Here is a 23,729-nt window from a genome sequence, read left to right on the forward strand (position 1 = left end):
GAATAAACCATGTATCAAATGCAGCTGAAAATGAATGAGAAATGACATTGTGGTCCTTAATGAACTTCATAATCTTGTTGTGATGGTGGCAGAAATCTGATTCAAATTCTAGAAATACAAGAGAAATATTGGAAATCTAGGTTACTATGTTTGAAAAATTTTCTTTTCATTTTTCTTCTGGATTTTGAGCCACATTGGTGGTATGCAGGGGTTACTTCTGCTTCTGCTCTCTGAGGTTACGCCTGGAGGTAATTGGGAACCATGTAAGGTGCAGAAGATCAAACTTGGATCCACTTCCTATAAAGTCTAATGCCCTATCTGCTATACTATCATTCAAGCCGTAAGCAATTTTTCTTATAGTAGTGTAATGGCAGTGAGATAGATGATTTTAGAAATCATTATTACCAGTTTTGGGCTGGTGCTTTTTGGGAGCTTCTAAATGCGCCTGTACCTTGAGTAGATTAGAAGTATGGTGATTCCTTGCAAAGTTCTCTGCATTACTTAGTGATGTATAGTGATATATTAATATCACCACCCCTCAGATTTTAGGCCTTTAAAGAAAGAAACCATGCTCAGAGATGTTTTAAATGACTTCATAGATTTCATCTTACACTGGTTTGTTATATTTTCTTTTTTTGTGGGGGGGGGGGGGAGTGCGGGGAGAGGCATAACTGATGATGCTCCTGGCTCTGCACTTAGGAATTATTCCTCATGGTGTTCAAAGAACCATAAAGAATGATAGGGACAGAACTTGGGTTGGCCGTAGAAAGGCAAATGCTGTACCCACTGTACTAATAAGCTCCAGCCCCTGTTCTTTAACTAAAAGAAAGTTTTGTGTGTCATCAGTATCTCTATAAATTCAAAAGATTATTGTTTTTCTCACTAAAAAAGAATAAAATGTTTTGGTCTTTTTACTTTAATATTGTTTTACTAAGACAGACTAATATAGATGGGAATTCAATTTCAACATGGAATTTTTGAAAGAGAGGATTCCTGGCAGGAGAAAGTCCAAAAGTTAAGGAACTTGTGTTGCATGAGAATGTCCCAGTTTAATGATTTTTAGCACATAATTTCATATCACACTGCTGGTAGCGACCCCTGGGTACTGCTGGTGTCTTCTATTTGCTTTCTTTACTCTCCCTCCCCCCGCAAAAAAAAGGAGACATGGTTATGAAGAAATCAAAGGATTCCTTTCATACCTAGGAATGTTTCTGTTTGTGCATCAGAGAAGCTTCCAAATTTGAATAAAGCAATTGCCAAGTTGAGAGTTTTGGTTGTTACTTCAAAGTATCCTTCCTTTCTTGCTATTTTGGTCTTACCTCCTTGAGAAATTTCACATGCTTTCTTAATTTATTTCAGTTTAGAGGAACCAAATGGTAGTGATTCCTGGCTCTTTTGATTCTCACAAGTAGTACTCAGAAGGCCCTCGAGTGATGATCCCAGAGACAGTTGACCAAGTTTAGAATGTTCAGTGATAGAGTCAGAACACTCAGTGCCACTAAGGACACCAGATGGTGCTGAGGATTGGTAGGCATTATCAGGTATTGGTGTAATCAGACATATCAGGTTTACTAAATAAGGCTTATTCATTAAGAACCCCTTAGTTCTCTCTTCAATCCTTAATCCTCAGTTCATGACATTTTTATGTTCTGGTAATGCTTTCAAATCATTTTGTCTTTAAAATCATCAATTTGTCAGTAGTTTTTTTAGTGTATAAGATTCTTGTATTATATTTTAATTTCAGAATAGTTTCCCATCAAGTTTTATAAATCACATTCTCAAATGATCCTGTCTAAACTTGACTCTTAAAACTAATTTTAGCACAGAAATACTTGTTTTTTTTTTAAATAATTTCTGTACTAATTTCAATATTTAATAGGGTTAAACTAACTATTACAGTTTTGAGAACCTTTCATACCTAATAATCATGGAATGTATCAGCTGGTAAGCTATAAAGTAGAATAAAGAGGAGTTTATGTTAGATAAAAGTTGCCATATTCCTGAAAAGCTCTTACAGAGTGAATTTTTAACTATATATGGAAGTTAAGTTATACATAAGTTAAGTGTATAGAGAAGTTACGTTAAATCAACTAGGAAGCTATTTGAAAGATTCACTTTTGATCTTCCAGCTCAAGGTCTATTTGCTTTAGTAAGAAAAGAGAAAAATAATTTTACTAAATTTTAGAAGAAATTTGGGATTTATTTCACTTATAAATATGGGTGACAGACAACAGTAGACCCTGGGACTTATCACAGATATTGTTGCAGGAAATTATGAGACATTGTTTAGGATTATCAGTCACTGTAAATGCATTTAAAGTCACTGTAAATACATTCTACTAGAACTTATTAATGATTTAGAGTACTTCATATAAAGTATTTAAATATAGTTAGTTTAGTTTGATTGTATTTGTATTTTATTTTGAATATTAAGATATATTATTTTGTGCCTGAAGTGTATACACACACATTCACCCAAATACACCAAGAATGTCCACTTTGGTTTTTTTTTATCCTGCATATATTTGTAATATAACTTCTATTGTAGCATTCTTTGTATAGTTTCATTTCTCTTTAAAATTTTTATAAGACAGAGAACACATACTTTAATGCATTATCTGTTTGTTTTAGGGCCATACTTAGTTGTCCTAAGGGATCATGCCTGACCTGACCTCCAAAGATTGAACCTGGTTTGGATTATGCATGGACTATATCTTATCTTCTGTTCTGTTGCTCTGGTCTAATTGTTGCCTTTATTTATATTTATTTGTTGGATTTTGGGTCACATACAGTTGTACTTGGAGCTTACTCCTGGCTTTGAAGTTGGGGGTCACTCCTGGTGGACTCAACCATACGGGGAGCCAGGGATCAAACCTGGATCAGCTGCATGTAAGGAATTTGCCTTATCTGCCTTACTATCTGTCCAGCTCCATTTTAATGCAGTTTAGGAGTTATCTTAAGATACAACAAAGGAAGCATCTAGATTTTTACCTTGAAGGAACTATGTTAGAAATATGAATGTCAACAGTGGTGTATTTTTATTGGTGACCTAGGTTCAATTTCTCCAGCACCCAAAAATAAATAAAATTATTTGAAACTATGAAATTCCAAAATAACTGTGTTTTCAAGTACACATTTTAATGACCAGTGTTCACATTTTTAATGACCAGTATATAGCTATTGTACCAAGTCACAGAAACAGGGAAAATTCTTTTATATGCCACAGTTTTGTAATGTTAATTTAATTCTTCACAAATAAGTACAGGAGAAATTTTATAGAGGTTAACAACGTTGGTTATTGGTGAAAAAATTATTTCAGGGCTCTCAAGACAATCTTGTGCTGAGATTTTCATTAATATGCAAGATTGGGTGGTACAGTTTCTTTGGTCCAGTTCCACTTTTTTTGAACTAGCTTTTGTGCAAACTGACCAAAGGAAAATGGAGCTGGTAATTCTAGTGCATATAAGAGGCAATTAAAAGCATAAAATTAAATAATTATAAAATATTTGCTAAAAAGAAATTGATCTTAGTTTTTATTGTGACTTTTCAGATAATAGTATTGTCCTCTTAGAATATTCAAACTTCAGAGTTTGAGAGAAAATGTAAAGTAAATGAAAAAGGAAAAAGCAAAGTAGATTAATAAACTAGTTTTCCAGTGACATATTAAACCTACTTAAATTTCTTCTCGCACTTCTCTTGGGAAATCAAACTGAAGGAACTGGACCTCTTGGGGAATAATATCCCCATAACATAACATAATTTAAAGTTGACACCAGAAGTTGAAGTTTATTTTTTCCCTAATAATTATGCTTAGTGAGGGACACAGAAATTGCCTTTTGGAGTGACAGAAAAGTAGTTATTTAGAAAGTGCTTTTCCAACTCCATGATAGCTAGAAAAGTGTTGAGGAAAGAAAAAAGTTAAAGTAAAATCAAAAGTAATTATTAACTACTTCAAGCCATAGAAATGAATGTAATCAATTCAACCGGGATTATTTTTTAATTGTCTGGAGTTTGTGAAAGTCTTTTCTTTGGAGGGCGTGTTGTTTCTTTTTGTTTTGTTTAGTTTTGTTTTATTTTTGTGGGGGAGATTAGGGCCCACGCCCAAAAGTGCTCCAGGGGTTAACTCATGGCTCTGTGCTCAGGAATCACACCTGGCAGGCTCAGGGAACCATATGGGATGCTGGAGATCGAGCCTGGGTTGGTTCCAGGTCTGCCTTAGGCCAACACCTTACCCCTGTGCTATTGCTCTGGCTCCTGTTTGTTTTGGGGCCACACCTGGTGATGCTCAAGGATTACTCCTGACTTTCTGCACTTAAGAGTCACTCCTGGCAATTCTCCATATGGGATGCCACAGATCAAATCTGGGTTGACCACATCCAAAGCAGCATTCTATTCAATATACTATTGCTCCAGATCACATTTCTTTTAATTTTTTTTCTGTTACTTTAAAAAAAAAATCACTCTTAGATATACATGGTTTGCCTAACTGTTTCTTTAAGTTCAATATATGGTCTCTTTCTTTCTCTTCCTAATCTAGATTTAGACCTCTGGATTTAACACTCTGAAATTGCTTGCTACCCTATCATATTAGCATTTAGAACCCGAAACCTAGGCTATCTACCTTTTTAGATGATCTACTTTTCTATGCAGTCATTATCTACAGATAATGAATAGCTCCTGAGGAAACTTTTACAACCATAAAAATCACTCTCACTTCTCTGTGGTCTCAAACCTCAGCTGTGTATCAGCAAGATCCCTCAGCAAATCTCGTCTGTCTCTAATTTATTCTGTAGATAACAATTCATCTTGTGACATGCTCTGTATTATTGAGTCCAAGTATACAGTCCTGAAATGCACAGACAAGCCAACTGGCCCTTTTCTATTTGCCCCAATACCTATTTCATTGTTCTTTCTCTCTTTAAAAATAAATGTACAACAAAAGACTCTCCAGAACTTGCCATCACATACTCAGGCATCATCTCTATCTCTCCATCTCAGATTCCTACAGATATGTCTAATCTAAACATGCTCTTATTTACCTTCCACTTCAGAAAGTTCTGTGTCTCTTTCACCATAGATTCAGTCAATGTATTCACCCTGACATCATTTTCCATGTTTTATTTTAAATTTTTTCAAGACAGCAGCTGTCAAACACTGTTATTGTTAAGTATTGGATGTTCTTTTGTAGCTTTTCTTAAATTTCTCTTTTCCCTTCACTTGGATTTCTGGAAAGTATACCAGCATTTACAGTCTCTTCCTCATTTTTTCCAGTCATTCCTCATACTGCTGTATTCCATCCTTACTGCTTCACTGACATTCCTCTGGCTAAAAGGTATCTGGCATCACCTCCAGAAAGTACTTTTGTATTTTCTTCCATTGCTGCCCTCTTTCCTGGAGTTTTAAAAAGTGTTAAGTCCTCAGTCTACTTTTCCTGTTCTTTCTCTTTTGATTGTCCTTTCTTAAATCTGATGTCTTTTGGTATCTCATTGCTTTTTTCTTTCCTTGATACCATTTCCCTGCATCATGTAATAATTTAATTGACTGTAACAGTTTCAGTCTCTGATTCTGGAGCCCACATCCAATTTCTTTCAAGTCTCAAAGCTCTATATCTTACTACTTCTGAGACATTGCTATGTGGGTATCTCAGGCTGAACTTGTCTTGTCTCTTGAATTTTTTTTTTTTTTTTTTTTTTTTGGTTTTTGGGCCACACCCGGTGATGCTCAGGGGTTACTCCTGGCTATGCGCTCAGAAGTCGCTCCTGGCTTGGGGGACCATATGGGACGCCGGGGGATCGAACCGCGGTCCGTCCTAGGCTAGCGCAGGCAAGGCAGGCACCTTACCGTCTCTTGAATTTTATGCCAAACTGTTTTTCTTTCTTGCTTGATAAACAACATGAGAAACCAATAGGGTACGTGAAAATCCTATCTTTGTATCACTGCCTGGTGTAGCATCTTATCAACTCCCACTAATTCAAATCCCTTTGTAGTTATCTTGTCTGACCCCAAGGACACCATATTATCTCTGATTCAGTTCCTCAAATGGAGAAAAAACCTTTTTCATTAATTTTTATTGCAATCCTATGGAACCACCATATTCCTGAAACTCCTGCTCTGACTGTAAAGGAGTTTGGATGACTGTGTTCAGTGCCTTGTTACTGTAAGGATTTGGAAGTTTTACCTAATTCAGCCATCTCTCTGGATGTATGAGCTTTACCTGGTCCTGCTGTATGGGTGTATGAGAGAGAATTTTCTTCTTCTAGTTATTCTTTTTGTCATCTATGTGTCCTGTTCCACTGTTTCTTTTCCTGCCGTTGGCTTCTTTTATCTGTTTTAATTTCCCAACCTACACATTCATTTTCTGTTCTTAACTGGCTAACTGAAAAGGCAGTGAGATTAAAATAATCATATTGGATTTACTGTTGTCAGAAGGATACTCACCCCTTTTATTCTCTTCAACACAGACATTCAGGAATCACCCCATTTTCCTCCACCTACCACTTTTTATCTCCCAAGAGTTACTTGTCCAAATCTTCATGTGAGTTTAATGAATAAATCTTTGCAGACCACTTATAGCAGTTTCTGGAACATTCTGAGCATATATGAAAGTTTGCTAAATACAAAGTAATAAAACTACATAGGCTGGGCCTGGAGAGATAGCACAGCGGCATTTGCCTTGCAAGCAGCCAATCCAGGACCAAAGGTGGTTGGTTCAAATTCCGGTGTCCCATATGTTTCCCATATGTGCCTGCCAGGAGCTATTTCTGAGCAGACAGCCAGGAGTAACCCTTGAGCATCACCGAGTGTGGCCCAAAAACCAAAAAAAAACAAAAACAAAAACAAAAAAAAACAAAAACAAAGACCAAAAAACAAAAAACCACATAGGTTACTGCCTTGCATGCAGCCAATCCTGGTTTGATCCCTAACACCACATATGATCACCTAAACAATACCATCCTAATAAAATAAAAGCTAATGAAGACAATAAATATTGCTGAGGAAAATAGGCATTGAAATCACATAGAACTCCAAGTAGATATGAAGTTTTGCATCTTTTCCAGGGTAAGTTTGCCCCATGCCAGTATTTAAACATTTTTGAAACTCCATTTCCTTATATATAAAAATGAACCAAACTAAACTAACAGAACTTTTTTTTTGTTGGTTTTGTGGGTCACTGCCAGTGGCTCTCAGGGGTTACTCCTGGCTCTGCACTCAGAAATTGCTCCTGGCTCAGGGGACCATATGGGATGCCCGGGATTGAACCCGCGTATGTCCTGGATCAGCTGAATGCAAGGCAAATGCCCTACTGCTGTGCTACCACTCCAGCCCAGAACTCTTTATAATGAAAAGATGATGCCTTTTAGGCACTTAATATGTTAGCTTTCCAGATATTTACTTTCCATATACTTATCACTACATCATGGGTTTTATCTCCATTTTAATTACCATATTACATTGAATATCATTTTTATTATATTCTTTGAGATTGGTCTCCGCTGTTTGGCATGTCTAGCTCATAGTGAAGTACGTAAGACACTCTATTGATTGACCCTATAGCTGCTAAGACCATGTTCCTCTGCTGATTAGGAATGAAGGTCGTGTTTATTTATGTTCTTTCTATTGATAATAAACAACATTTTTAGGAAGTTTTCTGCGACTAATAATTTTACATCACCCTAGTATGGACTTTTGGGGCCTGGGTATAGACTTTATTTTACTTCCCATTAATTCTTTGAAGCTAACTTTAATGATGCAACTTTATTTTTTTTAGAGAACGTCACTCCAGGAGCCTTTGTGGCTTCTGAATAGTCTGTCTGTTTGTAAAGCATATCCAGCTTGAAGTCAGTTTATTTAGCTTTCCATTGTTCTCTGAACATTATGTTAATAAATCCAGCAATGGCCCTGTTCAAAGCCACAGAAAGACCTTACGCCAGACTTTATGATAGATTTTATCAATCATAGACATGTCGTACTTGAAAAGGACTCTCCTTTTCGCTGTACACTTAGGGATACTGAGTAAAATGACTTGTTTAAGGTCACTTTGCCAATTAGTGACAAATCAGGGCTCGAAAATAAAATTTAATTTTCCACTCCCTAGTGGGGGGATATACTTGGGTATATACCATTCAAGAAACTAGCAGAATGAGCATGAATTAAAATAAAATAAAACCTCTTTGTTGTTATACTCCCAATTATTACTTTGCAGAAACATGGCATTCATTTCTTATGGGTACTTCTGGCACTTTCCTGCCTGATTTGTGCCAGAGGAAATAAGCTCTGGCTCTATATCAAAGTCAGTTGGGGATGGCCCAGATGAAGTACAGAGAGGGTTGGGAGACAGCTCAGAGACAGAGGTTTTATTTTTATTTTTTCCCACAGTTTAAAATAAGTGGCAAGGCTACAATATTTTTGTAATAGGAGAAAATTAAGTTCATGTGCTTAGTCACTTTTAGAGCAGTTACAAAGAACATATTAGTAGATTTTCGTGGTTTGGGAATTATTTGTTCAAGTAACTTAATTTTGTAGTTACACGTTACCATTTTATTGTGATGCTGTCCAATACATCTGAGGCTTGTCATAGTGCCTTAGAAAAATCAAAAATAGTACCGCATGGTGGATGGAGAGCGAGGTATCTTAACAATGCCATCACAGTGTCCAAACTAATTCCATAAATAACAGGATTCACTTACTGTGGACAGCTTTGAAAAGTGCTTTGCTGCTCATTTCACTGTCACTTTTCACTCAGCCTTGTGCTTCATCTTGCCTGGAGTGGTCGTTAGACCACTGTGCTTCTTTAGTGGGGACCTTGCCTTTCTAAAGGCGAAACTCTTCCTGCTGGGGATGCTGCCCTTGACTTTACTGGGCCTGCAGGAAGTCACTGCTGTGGCCTCTCAGCCCTTTGGTTTGCACAGATGCCCTTTGGACTCTGGGACAGCTAGGCAACCGGAGAGTTACTATGGCTGATCCCAGCCCTGTGGATTCTTAGTGTGTTGTTTACTCCCATACTACTATGTAGAAGACCTAGAGTCACAGGAGATCTGATCAACCGTTTGAGTCTCAAATACCAGTGACTGAAAACGTGGGTTGGGGTGTTCTGGTTCTAGATGATGACAAAGGAAGGTCCTGAACTCACTTCCCCCACAGACACATGGAAGTTGCACTAGCCCATGAACAGTTTTTCTAAAAAGTAATCTAAAAGCTAGGCAAGCATCTCCTACATATTTTCACACTGAGCAAATGAAAAGGCAAAAAAAAGTTTTGAAGCTAGTAGGAAAGATTGATTCATACTCCATAAACAACGCACTTGGTGTGTCGACCAACAGTCGAGAGGAATTCAGCATTCAGAGCTCTCCTCAAAGATCGAAAAATTGGAACCTACAGCTTTTTATCCCAGCTACTGCGAGGTCAGTCATCCCCAACACCCTCCAGTCCCACAGCTAGTCTTGAAAACAGATGGAACCAGATCCACCAGACTCACAAAGAAAGCTACACAACAGCCTAGACAATGGCTCTTTCAGTATGAAAGGACTATGACTCATTGACTCCAGGGATAAGCACTGATGCTGTCAGTTGCATTTCTCAGCCCTACTGTGAAAAGAGTTAATCTGCCTATTTTCAAAAGTCATCCTGAGTGAAAGGGCTTGCATTGAACATGTATCTAGTGCCTCACTTTCCAGAATAGATATTTGCTCCAGTTTATCTTCTCCTGGCTCTCGTCTATCACCCCCTTGTTTGTGGTTGGAACATAGGGGAACCCCTTTCCTTCTCTCTCCCTCCCTCCCTCCCTTCCCCCCTCTTTCCCTCCCTTCTTCTCTCCCTCCCTTTTCTCTCCCTCATTCCTCACTTCCTCCTCCCTCCCTTTCTCCCTGCCTTTCTCTCTCCCTCCCCCTATCCTCCCTTCTCCCTCCTTTCTTCAGTGTGTATTATGCCTCAGGAATCTACAAAACAGCAACAGATAGAGAGTTCTTAAAAGCCTCCTGTCCATAGAGTACTGCAAAGGACACCACATCCAGAAAACCATACTTCCTACGAAAGACTTATTTGCTTATCTTCACATAGTGTTTTGATTTTGGTGCCATAACTGACTGTGTTTAAGGTTTATCCCTGACTGTGCACTCAGGGATCACTGTTGGTGGGACTTAGGAGACCATATATGGTGCCCAGGATGGAAGCCAAGTTGGCTTTATGCAACGAAAGCAAATACCCTGTCCACCATACTATTGCTTCAGCCTCTATATAATAGTTTGGCTAGAGAGCACTTCTAGGGAAAAAAAAAAGTCTATTTGTATGTTTAAAGGCATCTTTCTGAAAGGCAGGCAAACAGTTTGTTTTCATAAAATAGATTTGGGGAAACTGCAGACATGAGGGAAGGCTCTGCTGAACCCTGAGCATCAAGAGAGGTAAGGAGGACCCACGTAGGTTCCAGTACTGTGCAAATACTTATCTCACCAGTAAGTACATCTGTGACCAACAGAGCTCATCTACAGCTAGCCTTTACTGAGGGACTAACACCTGCTGCTTCAGACTCTAGGAGCTGTGGAATTTAAGCTGGGGTGAGCTTTAGGTCTTTGAGATTAAGAAAAAGATTGTGTAAAAAAGTGTCCTCTAGCCAGGTTCTTTCTTTTCCTGAAAGAAAGAATTCAGTTAGACTTAGCTATACTTCAGTCGAAGCACTTAAAAGATATTACTGGGAGAAAAGAAAAAAGCCCGACCCCCCCCCACACACACACACACTTGTCCTTACTTCTTTGTCTGAGAGAAAGGACTCAAGAAGACAATATAGATAATAGCGAGATTAAGAGATAGTTCGTACCCCAAAACTGTGTGTGGTGAATTACATTAGGTTTTGAGATAAGGGTTTTTAATAAGTGAAGTAGCTAAAGAGACAAATACATAAGATTCTGAGAATAAGTAGCTGCCTGTAATGGTGTTAGGTGTGTGTGTGTGTGTGTGTGTGTGTGTGTGTGTGTGTGTGTGTGTGTGTGTGTGTTGTGTGTGTAAGAACTTGGCTGGCTCGTATACTGCAATTGTCATTAATATATAATTATGCAGCTAAGGGCTTTGTAAGTTAATATGTATTTGGGGCTTAATGTGAAGAAAAACGAAATATGATCAGAGTCCTTTCCATTGAGCATGCTATATAGTATTTGGCTGGAATTATTTTTTTCAAAGCCTCTTAGAATCTCAAGGTCCTTTTTCCTTTGAATATACACTAGTTCATTCTTTCTCTTTCTCCAGTCTTAAGGTCTACAAATGTTACACTTCCCTATGAAATCTACCTTCTTTAAGCAAACAAGCAGAAGGTGCATTCCCTTTACTCTTCAGGTTACTATAACTGACCCGCCCCCAGGAAGGGGTCAGTGTTGCCTACTTGGGGAAACACTAATTTAAACAATTAAACATAAATGAAAACAGCTCTCCAAACCTTCAGTTATGTAATGTTATTTGGTATAATATAGTATCTAAGTAGATAAAAAATAAGTTTGTAACTATAGTGTTTGTCACTATGTAACTAGCCAAATTATGATCATTTCATAAATATACATATATTGATAATTCATATATTGAATCAATATATATTGAATCATGTGTTACAACTGAAACTAACAAAATATATGTCTGTGATATTAAATGTGCATGTACATGCAGCATTCAAATATGTTCATATATATATAGAGAGAGAGTGTATCCATAGACACATTCATTAAAGATTATGATGTATATGGCAGGGATTATAGTTTCATCCTCATTGTCAAAAGTAAAAACCATTTTAGAAGTAAAAATAAGAGGTAATGCAGTAATGTGAATGAGTAAATAAGCATTTAATTGTTCAAGCAAGATTGGGAAAATTTTAAGTTCTGCTTTTGGGGAGAAAATTTTATAACATTTAATACATACATATAACATTTAATATATAATTTAATGAAAAAACTAGGTTTATTTTTATATATTTTTGTCCATGCCCGAGATAAAATTGTAATAAATTTTAATGTTCTGTTAGAAATTAATTCTTTTTAGGAAAAAGGTTTTAAGATCTTACATATTTTATTATCCAGAAATTATATACAACCTTATTATTAATTAAACTTGTTGAATTGTAATTTTTTTTGGGGGGGGGGTCACACCCGGCAATGCTCAGGGGTTATTCCTGGCTCTACGCTCAGAAATCGCCCCCCACAGGCTCCGGGGACCATATGGGATGCCGGGATTCAAACCAGCGACCTTCCGCTTGCAAGGCAAACGACATACTGCTGTGCTATCTCTCTAATGGATTGTTTAAGTGTAGAAAATAGATCATTTAAAAAAAAAATCTGCTGTAGCAAGTACAAGATTTCCCAAGTCTTTTCAGCCAGATTTTGGAAACACTTTTAAGAACCTGTCTCTTAAAATTGTCTTCTTGGTTCTTTCTTTTTAAGTGTTTGAGTTATGAACAAAACTGTGCCTTTCTGGAAGGCACCGAGCCTTTTATAAACCTCACTTAAAAGGCAGTGACCCTGTACTGGTTTGAAAATTAGTGAATGTAAGATCAGTATAGAATATGTGTGTGTGGCTTCTTGGAAATAAATACTTTGCTATCATCTTTGTTGTTATCATAGTAATAATATTAGTAATTTTGTGATAGGCCCTTTATTAAGCACTTTGTATGAACTGTGTCTTTTCATCCTCATTACGATCCTCTGAAAAAAAGCATTTTTATTTCTAGTTCTGAAATTTCTGACCTTAAAGAGATTCAGTAAACTAATAAAAATATTATTTGCTATGCATTTCAGCTTTTCCCTTCCTTCTCTTTGCTCAAATTTTAACTTCACATATATATACATATATATATTTTAAATAAACCCCCACTGCTTTTTTACTTTTCTTCAGATTTATTTGTAAACTAAAATGAGTTCTGCGTTGACTTCTTAGATACTATAAACTGTCATTCTTTAGGAAGAACTACTTAAACAAATATGAGTTAAGTCATATACATACATACATACATACATACATACATACATACATACATACATACATACATATATCTATCAAATATCTGGGAGTTTGGGATACTTGGTGAATCAGCCCAAAACAGGCTGCAAGATAAATAAGAGAAGCAAGCAATCTTTTCTCTCCAAGTGAGTACTTTAAAATACAAACTTTGATTCACACCTCCCAGAAGTGACCAGAATCTAGGATTTGAAAGTGAATTGAAGAAATGATTGAGGTATCTTTTCATAGGATATGGAATGGTGCTGTTTTCATCAAGGGTTTTTTTTATTCCTCTGTGTGGAAAGGAATAATGTTAGTAAAAGAACATTATTTTGTGTAGAGTGTTGTGTGGTCTTCTTTGGGTTGTAGTAGAAAACATGGCTCTTTTCTTTCTTTTTACTAATGACCAATTTCATTTTCTTCCCTACTAGGAAAATATTGACTGCTTTCTGGCTAAGATGCTCAACCTCATCTTGGGGACTAGAAAGTGCCAGAGGGAGGCTCACTTAAGTCCAATTTCAGACCAAATTCGGGCAGCAGGTCATTCTAGAGCCAGAAGCCAAAATGCTATTTATCCTCTGGCGTGAGGAGCTAAGCTACCGTGCTATATTAGTAAATATTTCCTGACCCCACCAACACTTGAATAGCAGATCTCCCTGGAGATGTCTGTGTCTAGTCCTTCACAGCTGGATTTTTTACAGAGCCATTTTGGCTGCCATTCAGGATTACCCAAACTCACACTTTGATTCTCTATGGAGAAGCAACAGTCAGTCCAGCAATAGTTGGAAAGGATATTTCCACTCCAATGGACTTCCCTACTACATTGAAGCCCCTGACCTCCATGGTGTTTCTGTCTCTTGATTATCAAGCTAGAGTTAGATTTGTTTTCAGTGCAATTCTGTATCAGCTGTAGATAGCTCATGATCTATACAATTGTGGTTTTTTACTTACTATTGCCCTGTGAAAACTGAGACTGAAAAATCTCTTACTTGCTATATTATGAGATGATTAAGAAGTTAACTTAAGAACTCTTAAATCATAGGAAACTTTATTAGAGATTCATCAAGATAGAACACATATAAATCGACACTAGCTGAAAAGTGGGTTGTGGGTTATTCTCAGAATTCACTGCTCTTTGCCTTTCTCTGTATTCTGCTCTTCAGTGTCTTTGTTCTGAGAATTCGGGGCACCTGTCATAATGCACCTTAGAAGAAGGAAACTAATGAAGAAATATGACTCTTACCCAGAATAGAGCTCTGTTTATTGCATAAATAGTTTTCCAGTGTCTCTTAATCAGAATTCCTTCAACTATAACTAATGGTTTTCTTCATATTTGCTTAGTATATTTTTGACCATATATATATATATATATATATATATATATATATATATATATATATATTATATATATATATTATATAATATTATATATATTATATATATATATAACTCAGTAGATCCTTTTGAAATAATTGTAGCATTAAACTAAATGATTCTTTTAAAAGTCATCCTCATTCTCATTTTAGACTGAATAGAGCTTCATTGTATGAGTCATAGGTATTTTTACTAGTCATTTAAAATGTAGATTAAGTAGATTTCAGTTATTATCTTTACTCTACTGGGAAGTTAGAAACTTCCAGATATTCCATCTGCATGATTTAATGCTGACCTTTCATAGGACTTGGAGATTTTGTTTGGGTTTGTGTCTACAGTGATTTCCTAACTGTTTTTCAAAAATTTAAATATTGTGTTAAAAAATATGCTTTCCTTTGAGTTACCATACTTGGCCCGCTTGAATGCATCTTTGTTTTTCTAATTTACAATATCTGTCAGTCTTGTGCTGAGATCTCCTTTCAGTAGTGAGTATACTAAATTATGCAATTCTTGCCTGACCCATTTTGGGTCAGGCATTCTTCCCAGAACCTAGTTGGCTTCTCAAAGGTTAAATAGTTTGGGCAAAATTGCAAATATGACTAAATAAAACCATAAAAATGAAAAGCCTCAAGAACAGGAGAATTAAAATTCTGACAGTGAACTGCACCCATGCAGAGGAACCATTTTTTCCTAACCTTTGTTTCTCTGTTCAAGTATTCTTAATTGGATCATTTTTGTATTCCTTTATTTGTTTCAAATCAATCCAACATGTTAAGGTCTTTTATAATTCTTTATTCATTTGGGGGATTAAGATAGGTGTGGTAATGTTGAAATTGTAACATCTGGGCTTTTTTTTTTTTTTTAAAGAAAAACAACCTTTTATTTACTCCCAAGTCACAATCAGGTTACTTTTACAAACAACAGAAAAGAGAACTATTTTTGTCAAGGGTAAAAAAAAATCAGATTAAATTGATAGAATAGATTTTAGAGAGACATATTTTTCATTTCTTTTTCATTATTTTTTATCTATGGGTAGTAAAGATGCATTTTTTTTTCTAGTAGTTTTCTCTGTAAGTGCTGACTAATCTTGCTGACTAATCTATTACTCATTTTGGTTTGTGGCTTCTTGAAGTGTCAGTTAATAAATCTGTTTTTTATAGCATATCTCAATGTGCCCTTCTAAGTACTCTATGTAGAGCTTAGATTTGGGTCCCATATTTTAAAAAGTAAATTATATTTTAAGTAGTTGTTTATTTGTTGAAAATGTCTTTTTTATAGATATCTATTTTTTTAAAGTAGGTGTTTATTTTTCTACATTCTTGTGTCTGTTTCCACAACGTGACTCGTTTATCAATCTTCCAGGTCAAACTTTGCTCTTATTTCGGGAAAGTTAAAATATACTAAGAGATCTTCATTAAAACTGAAATTCACAGTCATCCTTAAAAGGAAAAGGAATATGAGTTAAGGCATAGAAAGAAAGGATCAAGACCAATGAGAAGGGATTGGATTTATGGCTAATTTGACCACCAGGAAGCTGCACAACATGGAATTAGAGATTAGTTGTAATATTGGAACTAGATGTGGTTCTGCAACTTACTGCCTCTTTAATTTTGGATAAATTTCCTCAGTTTTCTCTAAGTTCAGTTCTAGATTAGTAGATCTATAAAATCAGTATTTGATTCATAGGAATGATACTAGAATTAAGTACTTGTAAATAGATTAAGTCAAATTTAATACAAGGTAATTTTCTTATAAATTTATATTTCATATATATTATAATGAAAGTATTTTCTCATGTAAAAATGTATTTCTTTAAAAACAGAAATGTATGTTTAAGGTATAAGATGAATTTTATTTAATTTTTTTTAATTTTTTGAAGACAAAGATGCAAAGAAAGAGGACAAGGTGAAGTTACACTGGAGAGACAATCACCCATAAACAGAATTCTCAAAATAAATCCCCTTGCTGACACCTTAATTTTGAACTTTTAGCTAAAAACCATTAATAAAAATAAAACAAAACACATGCACAAGTACTTTGTCTGTCAAGTCCCCAGATTGTAGTACAATATAACATTTCTTAGCAGTACACAAAGCAATCTAAAGCCACAAAATTTATGTAACTCCTTTAACATTGAAAGCATAGTATTTTTTTTACAGTTCCATGCACATGCATATTAATTTAAGTTAACCTCAGAAATTTAAGTGATAGATCTTGATACTTTCTGATCTGAAGTTTAATACTATTAGTCTGCTTTTGATTTTTCTTTTTTAATTTATTTAAAGAAACTATATAACATAGTTGACACAATTGACACAATTGATTGTATGTTTTTTGGGTCACACCTGGGGGTGCTCAAGGGTTACTCCTGGCTCTACACTCAGAAATTACCCCTGCTAGCTTGGGGGACCATATGGGATGCCGGGAATCAAACTTACATCAGTCCTGGGTTGGCAGCGTGCAAGGCAAATGCCCTACCACTATGCTATCTCTCTGGCCCCAGAAATGTATTTCTTAATTATGAATGTCAGGCTTCCCATTCTACACAAAACAGTCACTCTTTGTAGAAATCAGGTTAGATTATAGAAGACAGACTGTAGAAATCAGGTTAGATTATAGAAGACAGACTAGAAAGGAAAATTTGACTTACTAAGAGATACGTACTTAAAAGAAAATTTTTTTCTTTGTCTACTAAAAATAAAGACATTTTAGCAGACTAATTTGTAGAGCTTGTTGGCTGAAAGTACCAGCTTAGAGAGAATTTCTTTTTTGGGTAGAGCTTCTAATATCTAAATAGCAACTATCATTGTCAAAGGTCTGGAAGAGATTATCATACTCAAATTAATATATCCTTTAAGCAGTAGCTACTTTAATATGGACTGTCACTCTCAACTTTTCATCCTGAGGGCTTTTGACTTCACATCAATCACATTGACTCTCCTTCCTGCTTTTCTTCTATATATAGAATGACTATACTGTCATGTTTTGAATCCAACACTTAACCCTTTTAATTTCCTAATGCTACCACATTTTGTTATTTCTTTTCATTGACTAATTTACCAAATATCTGCCTTCATTTCCTGGGTCATTAATCTACCTCTAATTAATCACAGATTTGGATATGTCTTTACTAAATCAGATTCGTAGTTTAAAAATGTATGAATTTATCTAAATGTTATTTTACCTGTGTTCCATACTGAGGCAGAATACTGAGACAAGAAGCTTAACTTAAGTTAGATCATATACCTCACACATTTGGAGCCCTGAGTTTGACTTCTGAGGCACATCCCCAGCCCCACTAGTGCAACCCTTACAGCCCCCAATCACCTGCTAGCCAGAGCACCTAGAGCACTGCTGACTATGACCCCTATTAAACTTTCTTGTATCTTGCATTGTTTTGGGGCCCCATCAGCCTGTACTCAGAAGTCATTCTTTGCAGTCCTCAGGGGAATATAGGCATTCTAGGGATTGAACCTGGGTCAGTTGCTTGCTAGGCAAATGTCTTAACTAGCTGGATTATCTCCCCAGCTCCAGATTTTTTTTTGAAAACCTTTATACCAAGGAAGAATATTCATATTTAAAAAAGGACTGTGAATATTTGAGTAACTTGGGAAGGTAAAAGTACTTTGAACACACATGACAAAGATGAAGCAAAGAATTATCAAGTATAAGAATTTGTGGAGCCAGAGTGATAGAACAGTGGGTAGCATGTTTGCCTTGCATGTGGCCAACCAGAGTTCGATTCCTGGTATCCCATATGGTCCCCTGAGCCTGCCAGGAGCAATTTCTGAACTCTAAGTCTGCAGTAACCCCTGAGTACTGCTAGGTGTGGTCCCCTTCCCCCCCCCCAAATAAGTATAAGAATGTCTAGGCTTACAGTAAACAAGAAAATTTAAAGTGAAACTGCACTGATGTCTTTTCTCACTTTTATAAGCTACCATGTGAAAACAATTTCAAAATTGTTGGGATGTAGAGCCATAAGTATTGCCATATTTTGTGGGTGGCTGAAATTTTTGGAGCAATCACTGATTTGGTTGTGCTGTGAAGCAAAGGGCTCTATAGCTGTGAGATGTTTTTTCTTGCTGAGCAATACCCTTAATGGTACCTGATAATACTAAACCCACCTTATTATCCCAAATTCTACTGCTAATTATTCAGCATATGTGCTCTAGGATTAAACACACATACATAAAAATATGGACACTGGACGCCCAAATATTGCTAATTATTTTACTCTAGGAGACTTGTGAAGTGGTTTCAGATAGTAACATTTAGTACACCGAAACATTTAGAAACAAACAAAATTTTCATAAATAGTATAATGATAGATTCTGAAATCTATCATTCAAATAGTAAACAGAGAATGAACTACAGTAACTACAGTAAGTAAGTTGAGCAGATTTTAAAAATGATACTCAGGAATGCACACAGTGTGGTTTTCTTTATGGTTTATTATATGGGGATGTTTATGTATGTGTTGTAATAAGAGATACAGTGAACCAGGTAAAGATTCATTCAGAATTCAAGACTGCCTTATCTCTCAGAGTAAGATGAATTTAGGAAAGGACCAAAGAAAGCATCAAAGATAAAGTCTTTCATTTCTAAGATTGAATGAGAAAATCATTCTTTCCCCTCTTAAAAATGATAAGCTACATTACAAAAAGTTCTATAAATGATGCATTTTATGATGAATCATAAAGAATTTTAAGTACCCAATAACTATTCCAAGGTATTATTTCAGAACATTCTTTCAAAGATCCCTCAATGTCAAGTGAGTTTTTGTTGTGTATTTCTCTTTTTAGTCTTGAAATTAAGTATTCCCTACTGGAATACAAAGCTAAAATCTTAGTGAAGTGCTCAGTAGGTTAATATGGGTATTTTATTTAAAGGTTCATTTAATAAATTTGACTATTTGCTGTTTAATGAAGCATTTTTTTTAAATGTTTACTTTTCTTTGATTTGCTTTTTGTCATTCGAGGGATCGTACCCTAATGGTGTGTTGTGACTATATGGAGCTGGAGATTAAATCAGGTTCTCTTGGTTGCAAAGAATGTACTCAGGTCACTAAGCTTTACCTTTGGCCCTTAAGTGCTAATTTATAAAAATAATAATAATCTGGCATTTTAAAAACTTTGCAAATCTTGATGATAAAATAAACTTCAAGACAATAGCAAGGATATGTAGTCAATTTTGGTGCCAACAATGGATGAGTGGATGATGAAAATAAAGTAGATGAATACAATGGAATGCTATGCAATTGTAAGGGAACATGAATCCATGCCTTTTGTTGCAACTTGGATGAAACTGGAGGATATCATGTTAAGTGAAGTGAGTCAGGAAAAGGAGGAAAAGGGGTTGGAGAGATAACATAGCAGGTGGGTATTTGCCTTGTATGCATGCAGCTGGGTTTTATCCCTGTCATCCCATATGGTCCACCGAGTCTGCCAGGAGTGCTGCTGGGTGTGACCTCCCAACAGGGCAAAGAAAATAGGGTGATCTCATATACCTGTGATGTATAGAAAAATATGGATAAAAAGGAACTTTTGGTCTCCAAGTGGGGATGCCCAAACTACTCTTGAAAATAGAAATGATAAGGACAGGGAAGAGAAAGAGAGGACAATAATGAGAGGATGGTAGGTAGCAGGAGTAAGACTCAAGGACTTCAAGCACATTCATAATGTAAAGATGAGGTATTGTATATCTAAATTATGGAGCCAACAGTACTATAATATAGAAAAATTAAAATGGAGGGAAGTTGACTTTAGATGTGGGATTGATGTTGGGACATTTTCTGCCTGAAACTTAGTTAGCAGAACATGCAGATCACAGTGACTTAATATCTAGTAAAATTAATTTTTGAGAAATGATGATTCTCTAAGCATACCTGGGTGTAGCCAAAAACTTAAAGGAAAAAAAGGCTTCGGGCCGGAAAGGTGCGCTTGAGGTAAGGTGTCTGCCTTGCAAGCGCTAACGTAGGACAGACCGTGGTTCGATCCCCTGCGTCCCATATGGTCCCCCCAAGCTAGGAGCGATTTCTGAGTGCCTAGCCAGAAGTAACCCCTGAGCGTCAAACGGGTGTGGCCCGAAAACCAAAAAAAAAAAAGGCTTAACTGAATAAATGCATTAAGAAACACTGTAGGAATTTAAAAAATAGCGTTTCTTTAACTATAGTCTTGGATTTATGTACTTGACTTTAGATTCCCCCAATATGGTTAATTACTACTAAAAATTTTAAAGTATGATGATCAGGAACCTGGGAACTCTGATAACCCATTTCCAATTTACTCCAGAAACCATTGCATATGAAAATAGGTGTTGTACTGAGGAGAATGGAAGGGAAAATTATAGAATTTAAAACTAAGAAGACTGCAACAATCAATAGCTCTGAAGTTTCTGTTTTAAGTCCTTTTGAGGCTTTATTCTACCCTACTCCCATTCTTTTTTTAATATTAGGCTTTGCAAACTATAGATAGGGGGTGTTGGTGGGGCTTTCTGAAGTTTTGTTTTTAAAAATGGATGGTTTTTGGAGGGTTAAGTAAATTCCATGAGACAAGAGATACTATTTCAGGAAAATGGTGGTTTTTCCTTGACTGAAAGCAAAGTACCTGTTATGACATAGGTACAGTCAACTCACATTTATATGCGAATTTGTATTTAATTTTTAGAGGTTCGTTCTTTCCTCTTTTAGGATTGCCAGAAATTATTCCCCTTCATATCCATGTGTCCATGTTTAATTACACAAAAAAAATGCTCATTTTTTGACAAATTTAGAAATGTAAGGGCATATGTTTGTGAAATGGTGGTAATTATGGTTTATTGTTGCTATACTAGGAAGTAATGCCTTTGTTCAAATTTATATTATAAAACATGTATAATGCTATACAACATATTAAAGCATAATTCTATTAAACATTTACAAGTGTTCTGACATTGTACAAATGACTGTTTATTCTTTGGTAGGACTAAATTATATGTGCTCTTCATGTACAGAAAATTTCAGTCCTGTGAAGAAAAAGTTTGGAATATGTGATACCAAATATGTTTAATTGAATTGAATAACTGTCCTTTGTGAAGTTTGGTAAACATCATTGTTTAGAGAGTCATTAGTGGAGATATCTCAGGAAATAGAAATCTAGAGCATCACCACACAGGATGTGGGAAAGCAGTGTTACTGTATCATAAATTATCTGTTAGAAATAGACCAAAAACTATTGTAGAAAAGATGGTTGGACCTAATCGGAGTTTCTCTTTCTGTTTTTAAAATTCCTGTGACACCAGAATAATTTGGGAATATAAAATTGATTTAATTTAATTGAACCATAAAATAGGTTGACCCCAGTAGAATTAAAGTTTAACTACAGAATCTATTCAATAATATTCTGAATATATCTATAGTTTCCCTTCTAAATTTGAAATAAATAGCTAAATTAGTTGAAATCAAATTTCTTTTTGAAGCAAATGGATGATTTTGACCCAATATTGTGAAGACAGGGAAAGTGAGTGTATATCATAGAGAAGAGTAGTCTAATAACTATTTACACAGTGAAAGTAATCCAATCTATGAGCAAACAAACAATATAATTAGATCATTTCACTCAATTTCATATCTACTTTTAACTAGTATTCATCTAGGAACAGAGAGATAACGTTAGCCTCAGACTTAGAATCTGTCCGCAAAGACCACAGAAGATGAACAGCTCTGCAAGCACTAGGGAGAAGTTTTATTACCAGCATGCTGGGTTTGCCCCTTGTTAGGCAGCAACCCTGTACTGAGCTCTCAGACTCCTTTTATTAGGTTACAGGGGCTTCAAACCATCACAGATGACCTTTAAGTAGATTGGCCGTTGTCTAGGGTGTTTCTAGAGTATACTGTTATTTATAGGGCATTGGGGTTTGCATCAGCTGAAGTAGTAGATGAGGGGCTCAGGTGCCCACTGGGCACCCGTGACCTTGATATACAGTTATCACCTACAGGCTCCCGGATGTTGGTAGTTTATCTACTGTTCTATTTCTGGGACTTGCTGTTTTGGCCTAGTCCCTTCTGCCATATAGCTGAGGCACATCATAGCAGTCTTTATGTCTAAAGCAAAGCCAGGATTACAGAAGCAAAACAGGAGTTGATTCTAAATGAAACTTGGTTCATGGGGCCGGCGACAAGGAAGGATCGCGGTTCGATCCTCCCGCGTCCCATATGGTCCCCCCAAGCCAGGGGCAATTTCTGAGCTCTTAGCCAGGAGTAACCCCTGAGTATCAAATGGGTGTGGCCCGAAAAACCAAATAAATAAATAAAAAATAAAAACTTGGTTCTAAGCGTAGATTCTAACAATAGGACAAGGATTAAGGAGCATGCCTTGCATGTAGCTGACCCTGTTTCAATACCAGGTACCACATGGTATCTGAAACATCAGAATGTAGCCCTGGAGGCCCCAGCACTGTTTGGATGTGGCCTGGAAGCTCTTGAGCACTGCTTGTGTCCCTGAGTAATTAATCCTCAGTGGTAAAGTTCCTGAGGAGTAGTATTCATAGATGTTTGCAATGAATCATCAGTTTTGTCAGTAGGACAAATATCACTGGGAGAGTCCCTAGGTTTCCCCTAGTATGTATTGCGTGGGAGTACACTGCCACTAAAGTGAGTAAGCAGACCCCTCATCTAGAATTGAATTTTTATTTTTTGAGCTTCCAACCCACAAAAAGCCTGCATGTTATTGGGTTGAAATTGCTAAAGATGTTTTGACCAATGATCTATTGATGGCTTACATCTTTTCTTCCCTTTTTTTTTCCAACCATGTGTTCTCATGATTGCAATGGAAGACTGTTGTGTCCACTGTATCCTGGCCTGCTTGTTCTGTGAATTTCTGACCCCTCTGCAATTATCGTTTGGGACAAGCTTCGTGTGGCATCTGCACCTCAGAAGCCTGCTGCTGTTGCTGTGGAGATGAGATGGGAGAGGACTGTAATTGTCCGTGTGACATGGACTGTGGCATCATGGATGCCTGTTGTGAATCATCAGACTGCTTGGAAATCTGTATGGAATGCTGCGGAATTTGTTTTCCTTCGTAAATATTTATCTTTGTGTTAAAACTGGAGAGTGTATTCTATTTTTTTTCTTTACAGGGAAAGAAAAGCACGTGGTAAGATTCTCATGAAACAACACAGTATTTTGCACTGTTTAACTTAGTCTTTTGATTTCTGATGGTATTTTTCCTGTAACTAAACCTTTATGGTTTAATATGTGAAATGTTAGCTACTTTTAAACTTCATTTCTAATTACAATGACTGAGGGACCTTTTGATACAAAAGAAAATTAAATGTCTCTTTTCAGAACATTTCTGTTTCTTTTAATGTTCTTGGGAGCCTCTTGCTCCCAAGTATACATTGGTTTTGTT

The 23,729-nt window shown here is 36.2% G+C and overlaps 1 protein-coding gene across 1 annotated transcript in view; it reads left to right on the forward strand.

The window, feature by feature from the left end:
- Positions 1-23,452, forward strand: part of MDFIC (MyoD family inhibitor domain containing) — a 94,105-nt gene extending 70,653 nt beyond the window's left edge. The window contains 2 exon segments of the mRNA XM_049778387.1: positions 23,155-23,204; positions 23,206-23,452. Coding sequence (XP_049634344.1) covers positions 23,155-23,204; positions 23,206-23,403 — 248 coding nt within the window. The 3' untranslated portion in view covers positions 23,404-23,452.
- Positions 23,453-23,729: the final 277 nt, after the last annotated feature.

The sequence above is a fragment of the Suncus etruscus genome, chromosome 1 (assembly GCF_024139225.1).
Source record: "Suncus etruscus isolate mSunEtr1 chromosome 1, mSunEtr1.pri.cur, whole genome shotgun sequence".
Taxonomy (NCBI): domain Eukaryota; kingdom Metazoa; phylum Chordata; class Mammalia; order Eulipotyphla; family Soricidae; genus Suncus; species Suncus etruscus.